General features: G+C 39.4%; 1 protein-coding gene across 1 annotated transcript in view; it reads right to left on the reverse strand.

Annotated features, from left to right (window-relative positions):
- The window catches only part of itgav (integrin, alpha V), a 139,920-nt gene extending 127,817 nt beyond the window's left edge, over positions 1 to 12,103 (reverse strand). The window contains exons 1-2 of the mRNA XM_043693448.1: positions 11,670 to 12,103; positions 11,109 to 11,239 (exon numbers count right to left, since the gene is read on the reverse strand). Of these exons, the coding sequence (XP_043549383.1) occupies positions 11,109 to 11,239; positions 11,670 to 11,839 (301 nt within the window). The 5' untranslated portion in view covers positions 11,840 to 12,103. The remainder of the gene's footprint in view (positions 1 to 11,108; positions 11,240 to 11,669) is intronic.
- Positions 12,104 to 18,636: the final 6,533 nt, after the last annotated feature.

An 18,636-nucleotide genomic window follows, 5' to 3' on the forward strand; every position in this document is an offset into this window, starting at 1 on the left:
TATCTGAAACTGTTACAGTGCTACCTGAGTGTTCTCAAAATTCCGATGAATAATTAACCCTTGCTTCGACTGGCCACAGTGCATTGTAGAATATAAAGATATATTGCGTTAAGATTTTAAGTAGCAGTTCATCTGTGAGAAAGAAGTTTGGAAGCTATGATAGATCATAGAAGAGCAACTATGTAACATTGCTATGCCGCCACAATGTTATATATATTAAAATAAATCATTGCCACTGAACTACTTACAACTGCTTACATTCTATTACAAGTGCCTCCCTCTTTTACATTAATTTCTGAACCTCTGTCATTACTGCCTTTTGAATTTGGAAGGTGGCATTATTTCCTTTCAGCAAAACTTCTGAAAGACATCAAATGAATCATAACAGCACAATACAAACATTTTGTACTTGAAACAGAAAGTGGAGAAGCTCAGCAGATCTACCAACATCTGTGGAGACAGACAGAGTTCAACATGACTGTTCTTTGGTATGAGATTTTATTCAATTGCAGAGGACACACTAGAAAATATTTTATCTCCCTTGCCATTACATTGTTTATTGCTAATGCTACAATAAGGTGATAAGAGGAAAACAGACTCCCCTCTTAATACCTTCGGTTGGCCACCATCATTGAGTACAGTTATAATCACACTCTAATGAAAATTAATGAGCCAATTACAAGACATTCTTGAGTTAAAGAAATGAATTTTATTACTTACCAATCCCAAAAGAAAATTGACATCATCACACACGCAAGCACAGGTATAAAGTTTAAAGAGGAACAAGTGTTAAGTACAAAAGGAAGACAAAGAATAGGTAGTTTAGAAAGCCTTGAAAGTCTGTGAAGGTTTTAACCAGAGACCATAATTATTTTAACTGATATGTGGAATTCTCAGCAATAGCAAAATTTGTAACTATCCTTCTGGGTTCTGGGTGAACAGATATCTATTTGTGTTATCACAGGTGCTGTTTCTTGAGGTGAAAATGTGTTACTGGAAAAGCGCAGCAGGTCAGGCAGCATCCAAGGAGCAGGAGAATCAACGTTTCGGACATGAGCCCTTCTTCAGGAAAGGAGGGCTGAAGAAGGGCTCATGCCTGAAACGTCGATTCTCCTGCTCCTTGGATGCTGTTTTTTTCTTTTTTAAAAAAGCATTTCAGTCCATGAAAGACCCTGTAAATTAAAAACCAGATCACAGAAGCTGAGTATTAATCGTCCATTTTTATGAATACCATAACAATGATGTTGTCTAGCCCATTGTCTACTGTCCGCAGGAAACAGACTTGTTGCCAATAGTTCATAGCACACCCCAGAGCACCATTCAATTCTATTTCACCTAGAACCTGTCCGGCTGCTAACTTGTGTGGTTCAATCTTTTCTCTCCTTGAGAGTACCAGTGGACACAGACAAAAACTACTTTGAGCTGTTCAGAATGCATGTTAATGACAATAGCACAGAAATCCAAGTATACACAGAATTTGGCACAAAGCTTGTATTGTGTGGAAGTAAATGCTGCCATGGAAGCTCTGTCAGCTGCTGTGATGACTCAGCCACAGGCCACCTTGGTATCCTGTCTGAAATAAAGGTAGCACAGAAGACCGGCATAGAATGAAAGGACCATGCGACTTGACAGGTGACTAGGCACAGACCTGCATTACAAACATATCAAAAGGAACAGAGCCTTCTCCACCATTCAATACAATCGTGGATCATCTGATTTTAATTTCAACTCTACATTCCTGCATATCCCCGATAATCTTCCAGTCTCTTGGTTATCAAGAACTTATCAATTTCTGTCTTAAAAAATATTTAAAGATTCTGCACCTACTGCCTTTTGAAGAAGGGGATTATAAAGACTCAACACTCAGACTAAAATGCATCCTCATTTCTGTTTTAAATAAGCAATCTCTTATTTTTAACTAGGACTCCTCATTCTAAATTCTCCCAGAAGAGAAAACGTTCTTTTTAACATCCATTCAGTCAAGTCCCCTCAATTAAGCCAACTCTGACTCTTCTAAAACCAGAGGATACAGGTCTAGCCTATTTAGCCTTTCCTCAGAAAGCATTCCACTCAGTCCAGGTACAGTAGTAGTCCATTAAACCTTCTATTCTATACTGCCTGTACTCACAAGCCAAAGTATGTGCAGTCAATGGCACAGGGAAGCCTGCCATATGGATGACAGTGCTCTTGTATTATACTTCATACAGTCCAGAGGGAAGAAGATGCAATTGTTTTTACTGAAATAGATCTCTATCATCAGTGTACTGGAAAATGATGATGTGGTTGAAGTAATTTACTGCATTCTGAAAAAACAGTATAAAATTGGATGGTAATTTTATCAGCAACAGGCATGCTAGGGCTCAAGATTTAAGTTCTGACTGCAGCATCAGACAGCACCTCTTATGAAGAGGGAATGAACGCATGACATTGCTCCCAAGTTAATAATGTTCCCTGAATACTCGCTGTGATACCTCCCACACTTTGACCACTTCCTCTATCTGACAGCTACTTCAGCTCTCTGCAGTTTCCTTGATGCTCCCCATTGCCAATTCCAAACACAATCCTATCAGACCATTCATGATGCAAGCAAACTATATCTGAAGCAACCACCAACAGTGCACTAGCAACATTTCCCTCTTTTTGACAAACTTTCTAGAGTAATAAAAGACAACAAAAAGCATCCAAAAGTTAACCAACAGCCTCAAGTACGGAGCACTAGCAACTAAGCTGCAACCTCCGAAATCATGCTAATCGGGGGTTCTATTTGTCAGTCAGCACCATGAGACACTTTTTGACTTCAGCACAAAGCAAATAAAATACTGGGGGCATTCAAATATTGAAAGTAGTTATTTATTCCCCATTTTAATATTCTCTATCTGCACTTCGGACACCAATGGAGCCACCTTCATCTATTTGGTCGATTCTCTTTTGAAATCTTCCCATTTCTCTAACAGTGAAACTGGAACTCTAGTATGTTTGTTAACATGCAAAAATAGGTGTCATACAGCAATTTACTAGACTAAGGTTTTTGCTGACACATCCAATTCCAAGCTGAATGACTCGCAAATGAATAGCATAACAACACCCAAACAAGCCATTTCTGGTTAAAATCAGCACTCTAATGCATAACAGAAACCAAAAGATACAGTTCAAAAACATGAGCTAAGTAACTTTACATTTAATTCATAAACAAATCCAGTTCTGCTGCTGTCTACCAATAGCACAATGTGCCAATTTCATACAGTTATTTACCCTAGGCAAATCATTTCAATTTGTAAACACTGAAAATATTATCCTATCTAAGCACATGTATTGCCTACAGCCCAAACATCCATCAGTGCTCAGAGTAACAGCATCGTTAATGGATCTCAGACTGATAGAGAAATTTAATAAACTAAACATTAATATTATAATCTGCTATTGCCACAAGTTGTGCCTTCTGCACTATTAAAATGATCTGATTAACAAACTCTCATGAGAAATTTAGGATTTATAGCATTTGATAAATCACCACTAATAAAATTAACTATATTTCAGGATGTGTTGAAAATAATTCAAAGTCTGGTAGATTATCCAATTAAGTTTAATCTAATTCTCTACTCCCTTAAGTTACTTTCTAGAACCGTTATTAATGCTGAACAGCTGACCAATACAGTACTTTGTATTTCATGTATTGGTATTCACAAAAAGCTTTTTACTGCTGAGGCAGTCTACATTATTCTGGTAAACAACCAAGAGATACAAAGGCCCAAGGCTAGATTCATAAATGGGCTATTTCAGAAATAGCCACCCCATTCAAAATACCAGCCGAAATACATTATACATACCTTTGCTTTTGCAGATGCCTTAGCATTCACAAAGTTAGTACATACAAGTTAATTTTTCCAACATGAATTCAATAGAAAAAGGACTAACTTCCAAAAGTATTTTTTCATCAAAAGGTCAAGAATCTAAGCTGAAAATCTGACACAATATGGACATTTTAATATCTAAAAGTTCTGAACAAATGCCTGACACTGCTTATGCTCAGTATTTTAATTCACACTCCATACAGACTAATTCCTAAGCTTTTAAATTAGCACTGAACAGTATTTGTTGAAATGTTGTTAGCTATATCTTCATTTTGGATGATTATCAATTCCTTAAAGCTATGCTATAAAAAATATGTCTGTTATGTTATTGCATAAGTCTCACTTAGATAAAGCAATTCAATGCATAAAGCCAACAACTGAAATCATCTCACCACAATCAATCAATCAACAATCAGTCAGTCTCTCCACCTCCCAAGAAATCACTGGGGAAAAAAAAATGCTTTCAGAAATTTGCATTTACTTAATTTTCATTCACTAATACTTACGATGGATCTGTCCTCATGACCCCATTCTGAATGTCTTCATGTGACCAAAATATATAAACTTCTCAGTAATTTTCTCATGACATATATAATGGGGGGGGGGGGGGGGTCTCTTGTGGTACAGTGGAAGTGTGCCCAGGAGACCCTGGTTCAAGTCCTACCTGCTCCAGAGCTGTGTAATAGCATCTCTGCACACAGTAATCATAAAAAGGTTTTACCAGGAAATGAATTCTAACATCATATTATTTGTTGAATAAGTTGAAACTATCCACTTAAGGTGACATTATTTTAATGTAAAATGAACAAACATAGCTTCAAATCAATCTGTAGTGACTTGTAAAATTTAAGAAATCCTGATCAGATGCATTCAAGAAATGCCTCTCTTCTCCTTTATATTTGAATTAACTTTGTATTTGTAAAAAAAAAAACAGGGTTTGACGTATTAGCTTCACTTGTATCTTTAAGGTTGATAATGAGTTTCTACATTTTGCAACATTGTCTAAATACGCACCTCAATTAATAAATCAACTAAAGCTGCTACTGACTAAAACAATCACACACTAAAATTAGGACTTTCCTACAGATAGATTACAATTAGTTATGAAGTTTTGCAACTGAAACTATCTACCCACTGCATCTAAAGGGGAAATTTATTATGATGTATAAGAATTAAACATTTTTCAATGATTCTGAGTCATTCAACCACAGGAAAGAATATTTCTTCCCCTCAATGACACAAAACTCAGTTCTTATAATGGATTTCATAGAATACTTTCATTCTTGGACATCTGATTCTTCCTCTAGTTCTCATCAGCATTTGTATTTACTGTCGACTTTTCCCACAGATATAGCAGTAATCATTCTGACAGGCTACTTTGTCATTCACTGTGGTGCTCTCTTTTTTTGCAGTGATTCAAGCTTTTGTTACAAAAAATATCATTTTGTAGGAAGCTAATGACTTTCTGAAATAATCCACACAGCAAATTAACAAATACTCTCTGTAAACAAAAAAAAGTATTACAGAATATTGATCAGTAAAAGTAGAGAGGGAAGACTATTTATGACAGAGTTATCTAGACTCTAAACATTAGCTTGCTCTCCCTCCATAGATGCTGTTGACCTGCTGTGATCTCCAGCATTTTTTTGTTTTCAGAGTATTTATGATGTCCAGGTGCCCAACTTTCAACTGAAACATTGTGACTTGCACATTCATAAGCTAAGTCAAATCAATATTAGTAATAAACAAAGTGTTTTGTTTTTATTTCAGATTTCCATTATTAGAAGCTTTTCCTTTTCATTTTAGGATGTTGTCTGTATTCAGTGACACGTCTTTATACACATTTGTTAACATTTACACAAGTTAAGATAATATTCTATCATTGTGCTCATTCTATGTGGCTCACTTAATTTCTTACAGGCAAAAGATTCAAACGTTCCAATTTTTCATAATTCTTTTTCATAATTCCTTCAAACATTTGATTATTGCAGCGTTTGCTGCCCCAAGTTCACTTTTGAAATGGAAGCAGTCTGATGCACTCTCTTTCTTTGATGTGCTATTTGAGGTATCCACAAATGGATTCTCTGCTGTCAAATGCGAGCTTACCCTCACTAGTCAGTACACAAGTTGACATTCTTATAGCTTCTAAGACAATAATTAGTTGAGCTTGTAACATGGCTCGTGTACATTCACTAGAAGCAACACATGCAGGGAGCCATTCTCTGCAAACAGGGGGAATATATTCAACACTGTTCCTTTTATGGATTATCTGGGGAGTTTTAGAAACCTTTAGCTTCCCATTTCTTTCTCCACGGCTGCAGCCAATCAGTCAACTTGCTAACCAATGAGTACTCTTGTGCAGTATTAATTGTTGTGACCATTTGAAACTTGGCATTCTTGCATTAATCCTGAGTGAGAAAAAGACAAACAACTTTGGTAGTAATGTCTCTCTTCCTAACTATAGCAACATTCTTAATTTTTCAGTATTTCAGTGTGCCTTTTCTTAGGGATTTCATAGAATAGTACAGCTTTGATGCCCACTAAGCATGTCTCTACCAACCTTTAGAAAGTGCAGTTTAATTTGTACCCCTTCCTTGCTGTTTCTAAAACCTTGACAAAATATTCCGCCTATAATCTACCTAATTTCCTTTTGAAATTTGCTACTGAATTAGCTAAAACTCTTTGTAGGCAATGCATTCCAAACTGTATGGGCCAAAAGAAATTATGACACCTTCAAATGATCATTTTGTTGGTCTCTTCAGGTTAACTATCCGTTCTGTTATTGTAAACAGTCTCTCCTCATTTGTCATGTAACAATCCAAAAATAAGCCTAATTCATTTACATTGTCTAATTACATGCCTTCTTCATAATGCAGCACAGTGGGGATAGAAGGAAAAGAGTTTCTATTTATTGCAATCAGTATGTAGTCCTTATTTCTTTCTTACACTTGGATAACAGGTTAACTCGATCGGTATTAAAAATCAGTTTATGACTACTTTTTGATAACATGCCACACATTAAGCTGCTTAATAAGAGCTCCTGGTGTTGGAGGCAGTATATTGGCATGGTTAGAGGTTAGCTAACTAATAGAAGACAGATAGTTGGTATAAGGGGGCATTTTCAGGATGTAGTGTTCCACAGAAATCATTGCTGGCACCACACTTATTTAGAATATAAATTAATGACTTGGATAAAGAAAGTGAATGTACTATAGCCATGTTTGCAGTGACATAAAAATAGTTTGGAAGATATGTAGTGGGGATGACATAACGAGTCTGCCGAGTTAGATAGGTTAAGTGTGTGGACAAAAGCTTGGCAGATTGAATATAACATGGGAAATGTGATGTTATGGCATTTTGGCAAGCAGAAGAGAGGAACTCAATTGCATTTAAATGGAGAAAGACTGCAGAAAGCAATGGAAAAGAGAGATTTGGGAGTCTTCATTCACGAAACACAAAAAGCTAGCATCGACTTTTAGTAGGTAAATGAAATGTTGGTCTTTATTTCAAAGGGAATGAGCACAAAAACAGAAAGGATTTACTAAAACTGTTCAAGGCACTTGTCAGACCACAGCTGGATTACTGTGAATAGTTTTGGGCCATTATCTAGGGAAAGATATACTGGCATTGGAGGCAGACCAGAGAAGGTTCACTAGGCTGATACCAGATATGGAAGGATCACCTTATGTGGAGGCCTTGAATAGGTTGGGCCTATATTTATTGGAATTTAGAGGAACGAGAGGCGACTTTATTGAAACTTACAAAATTCCTATAGACAAAATAGAAAGGTTTCCTTCCATTTATGACAGGCTATAAGACCAGAGGATATAATCTCAGAATATGAGGTCATAAATTCAAGATAGGGTTAAGATTAACAGATTTTTAGCCAGTAAGGGAATCAAAGATTATGGAGAAATGGCAGGAACATGGAGTTGGGAATTATTGGATCAGCTATGATGTCATTGAATAGCAGAGAAAGTTTGATGGGCTACTTTTGCTTTTACAACGTATATCTTATATCTTCCAATAAATTCTATTAATACCTGCAAGTCATAATTTCAAAAGACACATTTAATATCACTAATTTTCATCCCCCAAAAATGCAAAAAAAAAAGACTTGCATTTTTATAATGCTTTATGTCACTCAAAAAACATCACAGATGGTGCATCACAGCATTTCACATATGTTTGTTTATTTTGGAAAACAGAATTCTAATTATAACCATAACAGTTGATTTTTAAACCCATAACCAGCAAGGAAGTGAAAGACCTGTTAATCCATTTTTTTTGTGGTATTAATTCAGGCTTTACTGCAAACTGTGCTGCGGGAACCCAAACTAACAGATGGATTTAATGTTTTTTTTCACAAGAGAAGTTTTAAGTACCTGCCACAAAGTACAAATCTACAATATCTTGAAGAAAAAAACTGAAATACGACAAATTTAGCCAAGCTGCCATTTTCTTTTGCTGAAGAGTCTGAATATTGTGAAATATTTAGTGCATAATAAGAAGCACTGCCACTTAAGTAATTTGTACTCAAGATTCCAAAGTATCTGTCGTCATCACATTGCCGACCATTCTGAGGTCAAACTTTGAACATTTACTACTTCATTCATAACATACAATGGTCAAATTCTTAATATGGAAGTCTCTCACTGTATCACCTGGCTGATTTCCAAGCTAAGAAACACAAAGTGACTGCTATCCATTGAATGGAGATATATAATGATTTCTCAGAAATTTCTCAGAAAAACATCAAAAAGTGCAGCACAGATATTTTGGGCCCCTCCCAATTCTTATCAATAAGAGATCACATTAACAAAGTGGTCTCACAAAGGTTTTACATTTCACAGTTTGAAGTGCAATTGCTAGCAGCATTAGTGACAACATCCATTCACAAAACTAATTCTTAATGTTATAAAAATGTCAATAGCACAGCACAAAATAAAATATGCATTCATGCAAGGGAGTAACCAGACATTACTAGATTTCTAAGGCCACTCTCCTCCCAATAATAACCAAACAACTGATGTAAGTTAAAATTATCCAGTTACATAGCATGCAATCTCAGGATTACTTTGAAGCCACAATGATAAAAAGAGCAGTTTTGGACTCTGATATTTAGAGCCAAACTTTTCTCCCCACCACGTTGGTGAGGAGAGGTGGACAGATATGCACATTTGCATGACTAGCAACTTTCTACCTTTCTTTTTTCTACAAAGAGTTTAATGTGGGGAGAGATGGAAGGGTCCAGAGTTGCCAGGCACTCCATTTCTCTCCTACCTGAAAGAGTAAGTTGCTGCTCTTGTGAAGCTTAAGGTCATAGGAGCTTCCTACTGGCTTTTCAGCATTAAGAGATTTTCAGCAAGTCCATTCTCTAGCCACTAATTGTCAGATCAGGACAACGTGATTGTTTCCTAGACAGTGAGGGATCCGAACCTCATTTGAGTTCGAAGTTGGGTCCCAGTACAAATCCTTGCATTTAGACTCTGATAGTATTGTAACTGATTTTAATGTGTTACCATTGAACTTACAACTGCTAAAAATCAAGATTGTGGCTCAAGTCAACATATTAAATAACCTCTTAAAAAAAAACTAAAACAGGAATTGTTGGAGAAACTCAACAGTTCTGGCAGCTTCTGTGAAGAGAAAGCAAAGTCAAGGTTTCAACTCTAGTGACACTTCATCAGGACTAATAGTAATGAGGTAAAGGTGGTATACTGTATATGCTGGAGACAGGTGGGGGGCTGGGGGGTAAAGGATTGAGGATAGGTGGAGATGGAATCCAGAGGGAGAGAAGGACAGTTAGGCAAACAATGGTATTTCAGGGAAAGAGAGAAATTGATAAGGTGGGCCATGAGTAGGTGAAAATGGATTGGCTGTGCTGAAAGCAACCCGTGTGATGGGTGTGGGGCTAGGTAAAATTCACGGAAGATGATGTTCAGGACCCAAAATTATTGAACTCAATATTGAGCCCTGAAGGCTGCAGGGTCCCCAAATGAAAATGAGATGCTGTTCTTCCAGCTTGTGCTAAACCTCACTGCAGCACTGCAGCTGGCCCAAGACAGAAATGTTCACCAGGAAACAGAGTGTTGAAATGGTAGGCAACAGGAAGTTTGAAGTCAATTTTGTGGACAGAACATAGGTATCCTGCAAAGCAGTCACCCAGTCTGCGTTTTGTCTCCCCAGCATGGAGGAAACCACATTATGGACAGCAAGTACAATAGACTAGATTGAGTGAAATGTGGGTAAATTGCTGCTTCACCTGTTCTTGGTTTAATACATTTTAAGATAATATTTATTATTGCTGTTAATTACTCCTGTATGTAATTTTTTCTAGTTCAGAAAAATGCGGAGGTGGGGGGGGGTGGTGAATGAAGACGGCAGCATGTTATATGTAGTTTTGACTAGCATGGAAGGTAATGGTCAGGAAACATTAGGGGTGGGAACAAAATGTACTAAATGTTTTAAAATACATTGACTATTTAAGAAGAATAAGCAAATTTGCATTTATATTGCTTACATCCCAAACAATTTACTATTGATTAAGTATTATTTCAGAAAGTTATCACTGATGCAGTATTGGAAACATAGTCACCAATTTGTAGCCAGCAAAGTTCCAGAAACAGCAATGAAATAAACAACACTTATTTCAGAAGTGTTGTCTGAGGAATAAATATTTACCACCACGACATCAATAAAACTTCCCTGTTATTTTTCAATAATGTCATGGAATGCTATAATTTACCTGAGAAGGTAAACAGTTTAATGTCTCACCAGTGCTGCATTCCCTCATGACATCATTGTATTGCTAAACTTGATTCAGTACTCAAATCTTTAGACTGGATCACAAACTCGTAACTTTCTGACTGAAGGTAATATTGCGATTGTTAACTGAATAGGGTTGAACATTTGGCATTGAACATCTCATACATTATCATCCCTTTAATGAAAGGTATTGATGTAGTTAGTTTCAAACATTCTAAGTCACCTTAACAGCACTATGGTGTGCTTCTCTTAGGTAGGCAACTGACTTCCTAAAAAAAACTTAAAAAGAGAATGGCCAGGTTAACCGTGCTCATTTGATCAAACCCTTTTCAAATACATAAATGTTGACAGAATAATTACTAATTCAAGAAATCATCTCAAAGTGATTTTTGTAATATATTTGCTTCAAATTAATTTCATCAGCAGTCACCCTCTCAGCTGTAGTTTTACATGATTATTTAAATCGATGCATGAATTTTTATACAGTACCTGTCTTGTCAAATTCAAATTGTTCGCAGTTGCCGGCCCCATTGTTCCAGGGACACTTGTATACTGCCCCACCTTCGACTATGTTTGGCTGAGAAGTATTTGCTTTTGGAGCTCCAACTAAAATATTTATCCTGGTACGAATATAAGAAAAAGAAAAAAAAACAGCGGTTAAAGCCTTTGTTCTATTTGCTGTATTGTCACCTTTCTGCAAGTATGTTATTCTCGTGCAATGTAACGGATGTCATATACAGCTGCGATAACTCAAGTTATACACAGATCTGCAACAAGCTTTGTACAGATACCATTATTGTTAAAATTTGACTGAAAATGATATACGAATACTTAATGATCACAAGGTTTTTTTCTTTCATTTCGTAAGATGTTGAGCCGTTGTTACAAACGGAACAGTTCACTAAAACAGTATTCATCGCACTTCAGCGATAACAGCATTTACAGACTTAACGTTTATGTTGTTGGAAGAACAAACTTGGTTCACAGTTGAAAAGTTTCCAGGCGACATCCCCCACTTTCCCCCACCCCGCAATACTTTAAATCTCTTACTGTGTCGGGACAGGTGTGAAAAAATCCACAGCAAATCCGAAGTAACTGCCCGGGGGTCCGGAATAAACAGACGGGTTGGTGGTGTCCAAATTAAACCCATAACAACACGAGAGGGTGAATAAGAACACTGCCAGCGCCCAGCGTCCAATGCCTGTAGCTGCGGATGCCATTCTTGTTCCGCTTGTTGTGTTCGCCTTCCAAACTGCGGCAGTTCAGTCTGAGAGCTTCTGAGGACTCGCTGTTTTATTAACGAGGTGGACGGTGACTGTACCGACGGGCCGCGGTTTGCCCAGTCAGCCAGCCCCCAACCCAGCCCCCACTTCACTGCTCTTGCTGGGAGGGCAGCTGCTTCGCTCCCAGACTATGACTCAAAACTCGGATTTAGAATACAGGCCTGGCGCTGCCAGTGGCAACAGAACCCCGGCCTGGCGCTACCAATGGCAACAGAACCCCGGCCTGGCGCTACCAATGGCAACAGAACCCCGGCCTGGTGCTGCCACTCGCGCACCGCTCGTGTCAGGAAGTGAAGTGAGAACGATGTCGGATGTGAATAAGGCGGTGTTTCCCCGACCCTGGGTATAAAGGCAGCTTTCCACCGACGTCTTTCTGCAAGAAGAGCTCCACCCAACCAGACGTCCCGCAACTTAATGCCTGTCATACTTCCCCCCCCACCTCCCGGTCTCCTACACTGCACATTCCTGCAGACAACTGGGACGGAACAACCAAACGGCTGTTTCCAGGAGATCAGATCGGGCTGATGCTGTGGGGGTAGAACAAGGTGTCGCTGCACGCTTCTGTGAACACGTTTGATTCAATTACACAGATTTCTCCCAGGGTATAAAGAAAAGGACAAAGGGCCAGAGAACCTCAGCATCTGTAGAGAGAGAAAGTTAAGTTTGGTATCCCGCAGGACCCTTCGGTTTTCAGATCTCCGCAATAGTTTGTTGTCGTATAAATGAAACAGTTAAAGCAAGCGACTTGTACAGTATGACCTCTTAATGGCCCCTAGAGCCAGCGCTGGTAAAATATATGACAACTATTTAAAACAGGCCTCGTAACTAATCTAGCTGTGGTGTTTACTTTTAGGATACCTGTACATTGTAAACCAAGCGAAATGCATCTCACGTGATGACGTTGAGGTTGCTGCATGATGTGTGGGATAAACGGGATATTGATATGCAATGTAAGAGTAATAAGAAAGATTTTCTTTTTTTTGTGTGGTTAGCAAGATTTAACTAGATGCCACAGGGTTTGGTGCTCAGACCCGATATATTTACAACCTATATTAATAACTTGGTTGCAGGGATAGAATATACTGTAGCCAAATTTGCAGATGACGCTAAAATAGACCAGAAAGTACATTGCAGTGAAGAAATAGAAAAGAAATTGCATATGGGTATGGATAGGTAAGGTGAACGGGCAAACATTTGGCCGATGGTGGATAAATGTGAGGTTAAAAACAATAGAAACGCAACTTGTTATGCAAATGGCGAGAAACCACAGAGTGCTTGGTGCAGAGAAACTTCATCAATGACTTCTCCTAAACCATAAGATCAGAAGTGCGATTGATTGCAGTAATTCAATTGTGTTCATCTCCATTCACAATTCTTCTGTAATTAAAACAAAAATAGGAAAAAAATGGAGAAAGTCAGATGGATTGGCAGTATCTGTCAAGAGAAAAACAGTGAAAGACTACCCCTTTATCCCAAAAATCAATCTAATGAACCTTCCACATTGTACACCATCTGCTTTTTTTTTGCCTACTCAAACTATCTATACATCTTTGCAAACTCTTTTGGGTGAATTTTAGCAAATAACATAAATTTCAGGAAATTTCATCAAGGGTTTCTCTCCATGAGTTGAGTTTTATGATGCAATTCTTCATAGTTCACCCCATTATGTATGCATGAAGTATGGCACCAGCAGTGGAAATACTTGAAACTGCCATGACCTTCCAACTTTCCACCACTGACACCATATTTAAAGCCCAGCTGTCAACAGGTAAATCACTGTCAGCTGCAAATAGCCCTTTTCAGTACACATAGTGGAAGAGAAATGAAAAGGGACAGTTCTTGAGGGACATATATGGCATGGTGACGCTTCATTGGAAATAGAAGCTGTCCAATCATTGTAATTGCATTACAAGAAACAAGTTACAGGTTGATTAACTGTCCTTAGTGCCATACCATGTTAAAACTGTGTCTGAAGGAGTGCTACTCTTTCCCTGACCTTTCCAAGCATCTGAACCACACCTTTGTGAGACATTTCGTCTGCTCCACAATAGATTCAGAATGGCCCCTGTTCACAATGGGCTGCATTATATTAACATTCAGTATCAGTCAGGGGTATAAATGAGTAATCGGCCATGGTTTTAGAGGATAGCCCAGGTCTCCCTGTAGCCATCCTTGTCAGGCATCTGGCCTGTGAAACAAAGCAGAAACATGAGAGTTCTCAAGGATATAGGCATCAAGTCAACTCCCACTGTACCTGACACAGACTTAAGTGGTAGCGATAATCACAGATGAGTGTGTATTGATGGAATGGAACCCTGTTCTTTTAATGCAGTCAGCCATGTTGTGATATGGTACTCTGAATATGACGTATATACTGTCTATATATAGCCTGTATGTGAGGAAGCAAACAATAATTACCAAAGCCTACTACACAAGGTGCAGCAATGACCTTGTCACAAGAAATTGAGGTAAAGTGATGTGTTCGAGTCATAGCACAGAGATAGGCCCTTTGGCCCAAACTGGTCCATACCGATCAAAATGTCTATCCAACACTAACCCCGTTTTCCTGCACTTGGCCCATATTCTTATAATCCTTTTATATTCATGTATTTGTCCAAATGCCTTTTAAATGTTATTAAAGTACCCACCTCAGTCACTTCCGCTGGCAGCTCATTCCATATGTGTACCACCCTCTGTATAAAAATGTTGTCCCTCAGGTTCTTTTTTATTCTTTCCCCCAACCCTAAACTGATGCCCTCTAGAACTTGATTACCCAACTCTGGGAAAAATTGACTACATTCACTCTATCCATGCCTCTCATGATCTTATACACCTCTATAAGGTCACCCTACAGTCTCCCATGCTCTAAAGAAAAAAAGTTCTAGCTTGTCCAAGCATGTCTACTTATAGCTCAGACCATTGAGTCCAGGCAACATTTTTGTAAATTTCTTCTGGACTTTTTCCAGTTTAATAACATCCTTCTGATAGCAAGGTGACCAAAACTGAACACAATACTCCAAGTGTGGCCTCACCAACGTCCTGTACAACTGCAACATAACTTCCCAACTTCTGTACTCAGTGCCCTGACTGATGAAGGCCAGTGTACCAAAAGCCTTCTTCACTGCCCTGTCTACCTGTGGCTCCACTTTCAGAGAACTGTGAACTTGAACTCCAAGATCCTTTAGTTACACTATACTCCTTAAGGCCCTATCATTCACCATGAAACTCCTACCTTGATTTGACGTCCCAAAATGCAAAACCTCAAACTTATGTGTTCTTGCACAAATTACATTGCTGACAGCCTTGTTACATTCATGGGTTGAGCACTGAGAGATCCACACAGATTCCCAGTGGATTCCTGGAGACAGCCAATTGTATAAAAATTTAGTGCAGCTGTCACCTTGGTAGTAACTGGGATAGAATGGCCACTAACCTCTCCAGTTAATAAGTCCTGATCCAGTAGATGACATCTGGAACATTGAGAAACATCCTCAGTCTGTGGTAGCAATACACCTCATGGAGGGAATGACATATGGGATAATAGACCTCCTGCAATTCCCTGAAGGGAACTTCACCTGCAACATCTCTATGCAAAGGCTGTTCAGCAATGATCAGCATTTGCTGCTTGTCTATTTGCACTTACTGCATTTGTTTTTCCTTAGTTTTTCTGCAGCTTTGTGGCACCATAGCCACAGTAATGACAAATCCTGCTGGTGTGGGATCTATCGGTAACAGTTCCAAGGAACTTATGTGGAAAGTATCAGAAACAGAAGAGGTGCTTATGCTATAACAGTCAGTATTTGAATCAAAAACTTTTGGTAGTCCAACAATGTCCTTGATATGGAGTAATTCCATGTCGATCCTTAGAAATTCTTCAGGGTAGTGTCTTAAGATCCAACCATCATCAGCTGTTTCATCTATAACCTTCCATCCATCATAAGGTCAGAAGAAGGGATGTTTGCCAACGAAGGCACAATGTTCAGCATCATTCACGAGTACTCAGATACTGAAGCAGTCCATGTTCAAATGTAACAAGACTTGGACAATATCCAGGTTTGGGCTGACAAGTGACAAGTAACATTAACATAACACAAATGCCTGTCAATGACCATCTCCAATAAGAGACAATATAACCACTGGTGGGCGGCACGGTGGCACAGTGGTTAGCACTGCTGCCTCACAGCGCCAGAGACCCAGGTTCAATTCCCGCCTCAGGCGACTCTCTGTGTGGAGTTTGCACATTCTCTCCGTGTCTGCGTGGGTTTCCTCCGGATGCTTCGGTTTCCTCCCACAATCCAAAAATGTGCAAGTTAGGTGAATTGGCCATGCTAAATTGCCCGTAGTGTTAGGTGAAGGGGTAAATGTAGGAGTATGGGTCTGGGTGGTATACGCTTCGGCAGGTCGGTGTGGACTTGTTGGGCCGAAGGGCTTGTTTCCACACTGTAAGTAATCTAATCTAATCTCTAATCACTGCTCCTTGACATTCAATAGCCTTACCATTACTGAATCCCCCACCCTCAACTTCCTGGGGGTGACCATTGACCAGAAACTCAACTGAACTCACCATACAAACACAGAGGCCTCAAAAGTAGGTCAGGGTTTAGGAATACTGCAAAGAGTATGTCACCTCCTGACTCCCCAAAGCCTGTCCACCATTAACAGGACACAATTATGAGTGGGACACTAGCCACTAGTCAGAATGTGTGCAGTTCCAATAACACTCAAGAATTTGACACTATCAAGGATAAAACAGCCTGCTTGATTGGCAGCACATCCACAAGAATTCCACTACATTCATCACCAAAGATCAGTAGCAGCAGTGTGTACGATCTACAAGATGCACACAGAAATTCGCCCAAGATCCTTAGACAGCACCACCCAAACCCATGACCACTTCCATCTAGAAGGGCAAGGACAGCAGACACATGGGAACACCAGCGTCTACAGTTGCCCCTCCAAGCCACTCACCTTTCCTTCACTATTGCTGGGTCAAACTCCTGAAATTCTGTCCCTATGGCCATTGTGAGCCTATCTATCACAGTCGCTGCATGGATTCAAGCAGGTAGCTCATCACCACCTTCTCAAGAGCAACTAAGGATGGACATAAATGCTGGCCTAGCCAGTGACAACCATGTCCCTTGAGAGAATTAAAAAAATCTCCAACAAGGGTGAGCATGGAATGCCTGTCCATGAGTCTATGATACAATGAGCTTTATTTTGTTGTAAATTAGAGTGGTGCTGGAAAAGCACAGCAGGTCAGGCAGCATCCGAGGAGCAGAAAAATCGATGTTTCGGGCAAAAGCCTGATGAAGGGCTTTTGCCCAAAACATCGATTTTCCTGCTCCTCGGATGCTGCCTGACCTACTGTGCTTTTCCAGCACCACTCTAATCTAGACTCTGGTTTCCAGCATCTACAGTCCTTGTTTTTACCTAGTTTATTTTGTTGTATGCAACACAAACACAGGTAAGAGATATGAATATTTTTAATCAACCTGTCCAGATATGACCATCTCTGAGACAGGTGGGACTTGAACATGGAACCTTTGGCCCAAAAGTAGGGATACCACTACTACATCACAACAGCCCCAGTAGAAGGTTGATAGTATGGTGAGATTGCTAAAACCTTGCCTGTGATTACTTCTGCTTCACAGATATGATTATAAGAAATTAGTAATGACCAATACCATGTGCAAGATTTCTTGTGGCCAGGACTTATAACCTCAGCAGTTAATCACTGCGCATGTTTCATATACAGGACCCTATAATTACAGATATCTTCAACCATTGTGCAAGTGCCAGATTCATGTAATTGCCTTTTGAAGGGCCTCCCGTCACTCACAAGTGGAGCCCGCTTCCTCAGACGGACAAAACTACTTAACTCTACCCACTTTAGGTACAGGCAGCCATTTTCCATTTATATTGCAGATAGAAGGGAATACACATCATGCTTTGCAGAGTAAGCCACAGGCTCAGCCTAATAATCCAGGGGACATCCCAAATCTTCCTGTTCCTTGCTGTTAACTCCATCAGTTCTAAGCTTCCACATGTTTCCACCCAACTCTTTCACTTAAGTCTTCATCTCTCAACATTATCCCTTGAGCTCAAGCATATTGCTCAGCCATGTGATACATTTCAAAGGCAGTGTGGTGGTAACTGTTGATGACTCTCCTTCCTACAGTAACTTATAAACTCCAATGCACCACCATTTCTCACTGTTAAATGTTGAGTTGTCCCCTTCACAATTACTGTCTCGTGTACATCCCAGAATGCTGCCTCTGATCACTGCAATTTACTTCCTCAGCTTCCTTACCACAGCAGTGACCTCTGATAATCCACTTTGATTTTCAGTGGACAGGCCCTTCAATCTAACAGTGACCCAATATCACAACATCCAACTGACGCGGAAGGGCAACCCCAATTGATAAGTATCTGGAAACTTGACTGATCACTTTGCAGTTCCCTGTCTGACCTACCACCAATCATTTAACTGGTTTCACTGCTGGACTGTCCATGGCCCACTCTCACATTGTAGTGGTACAGAACTCTTGGCTGCCCAAAAAACATACTGTCATGTCCAAACACCAAAATTGAGAAGGATGCTGCCATTGACTTACTGTGATAGAACTCCTGAATGATGACAGTTTCTTGAGAACTTAACGGAGTACTGCCCCGCTTAGACATGATCATTTAGTTGAAATACATACCTGAGGTACACCCTGTTCCAATGCATGAGA

The sequence above is a fragment of the Chiloscyllium plagiosum genome, chromosome 7, assembly GCF_004010195.1.
Source record: "Chiloscyllium plagiosum isolate BGI_BamShark_2017 chromosome 7, ASM401019v2, whole genome shotgun sequence".
NCBI classification, from domain to species: Eukaryota; Metazoa; Chordata; class Chondrichthyes; order Orectolobiformes; family Hemiscylliidae; genus Chiloscyllium; species Chiloscyllium plagiosum.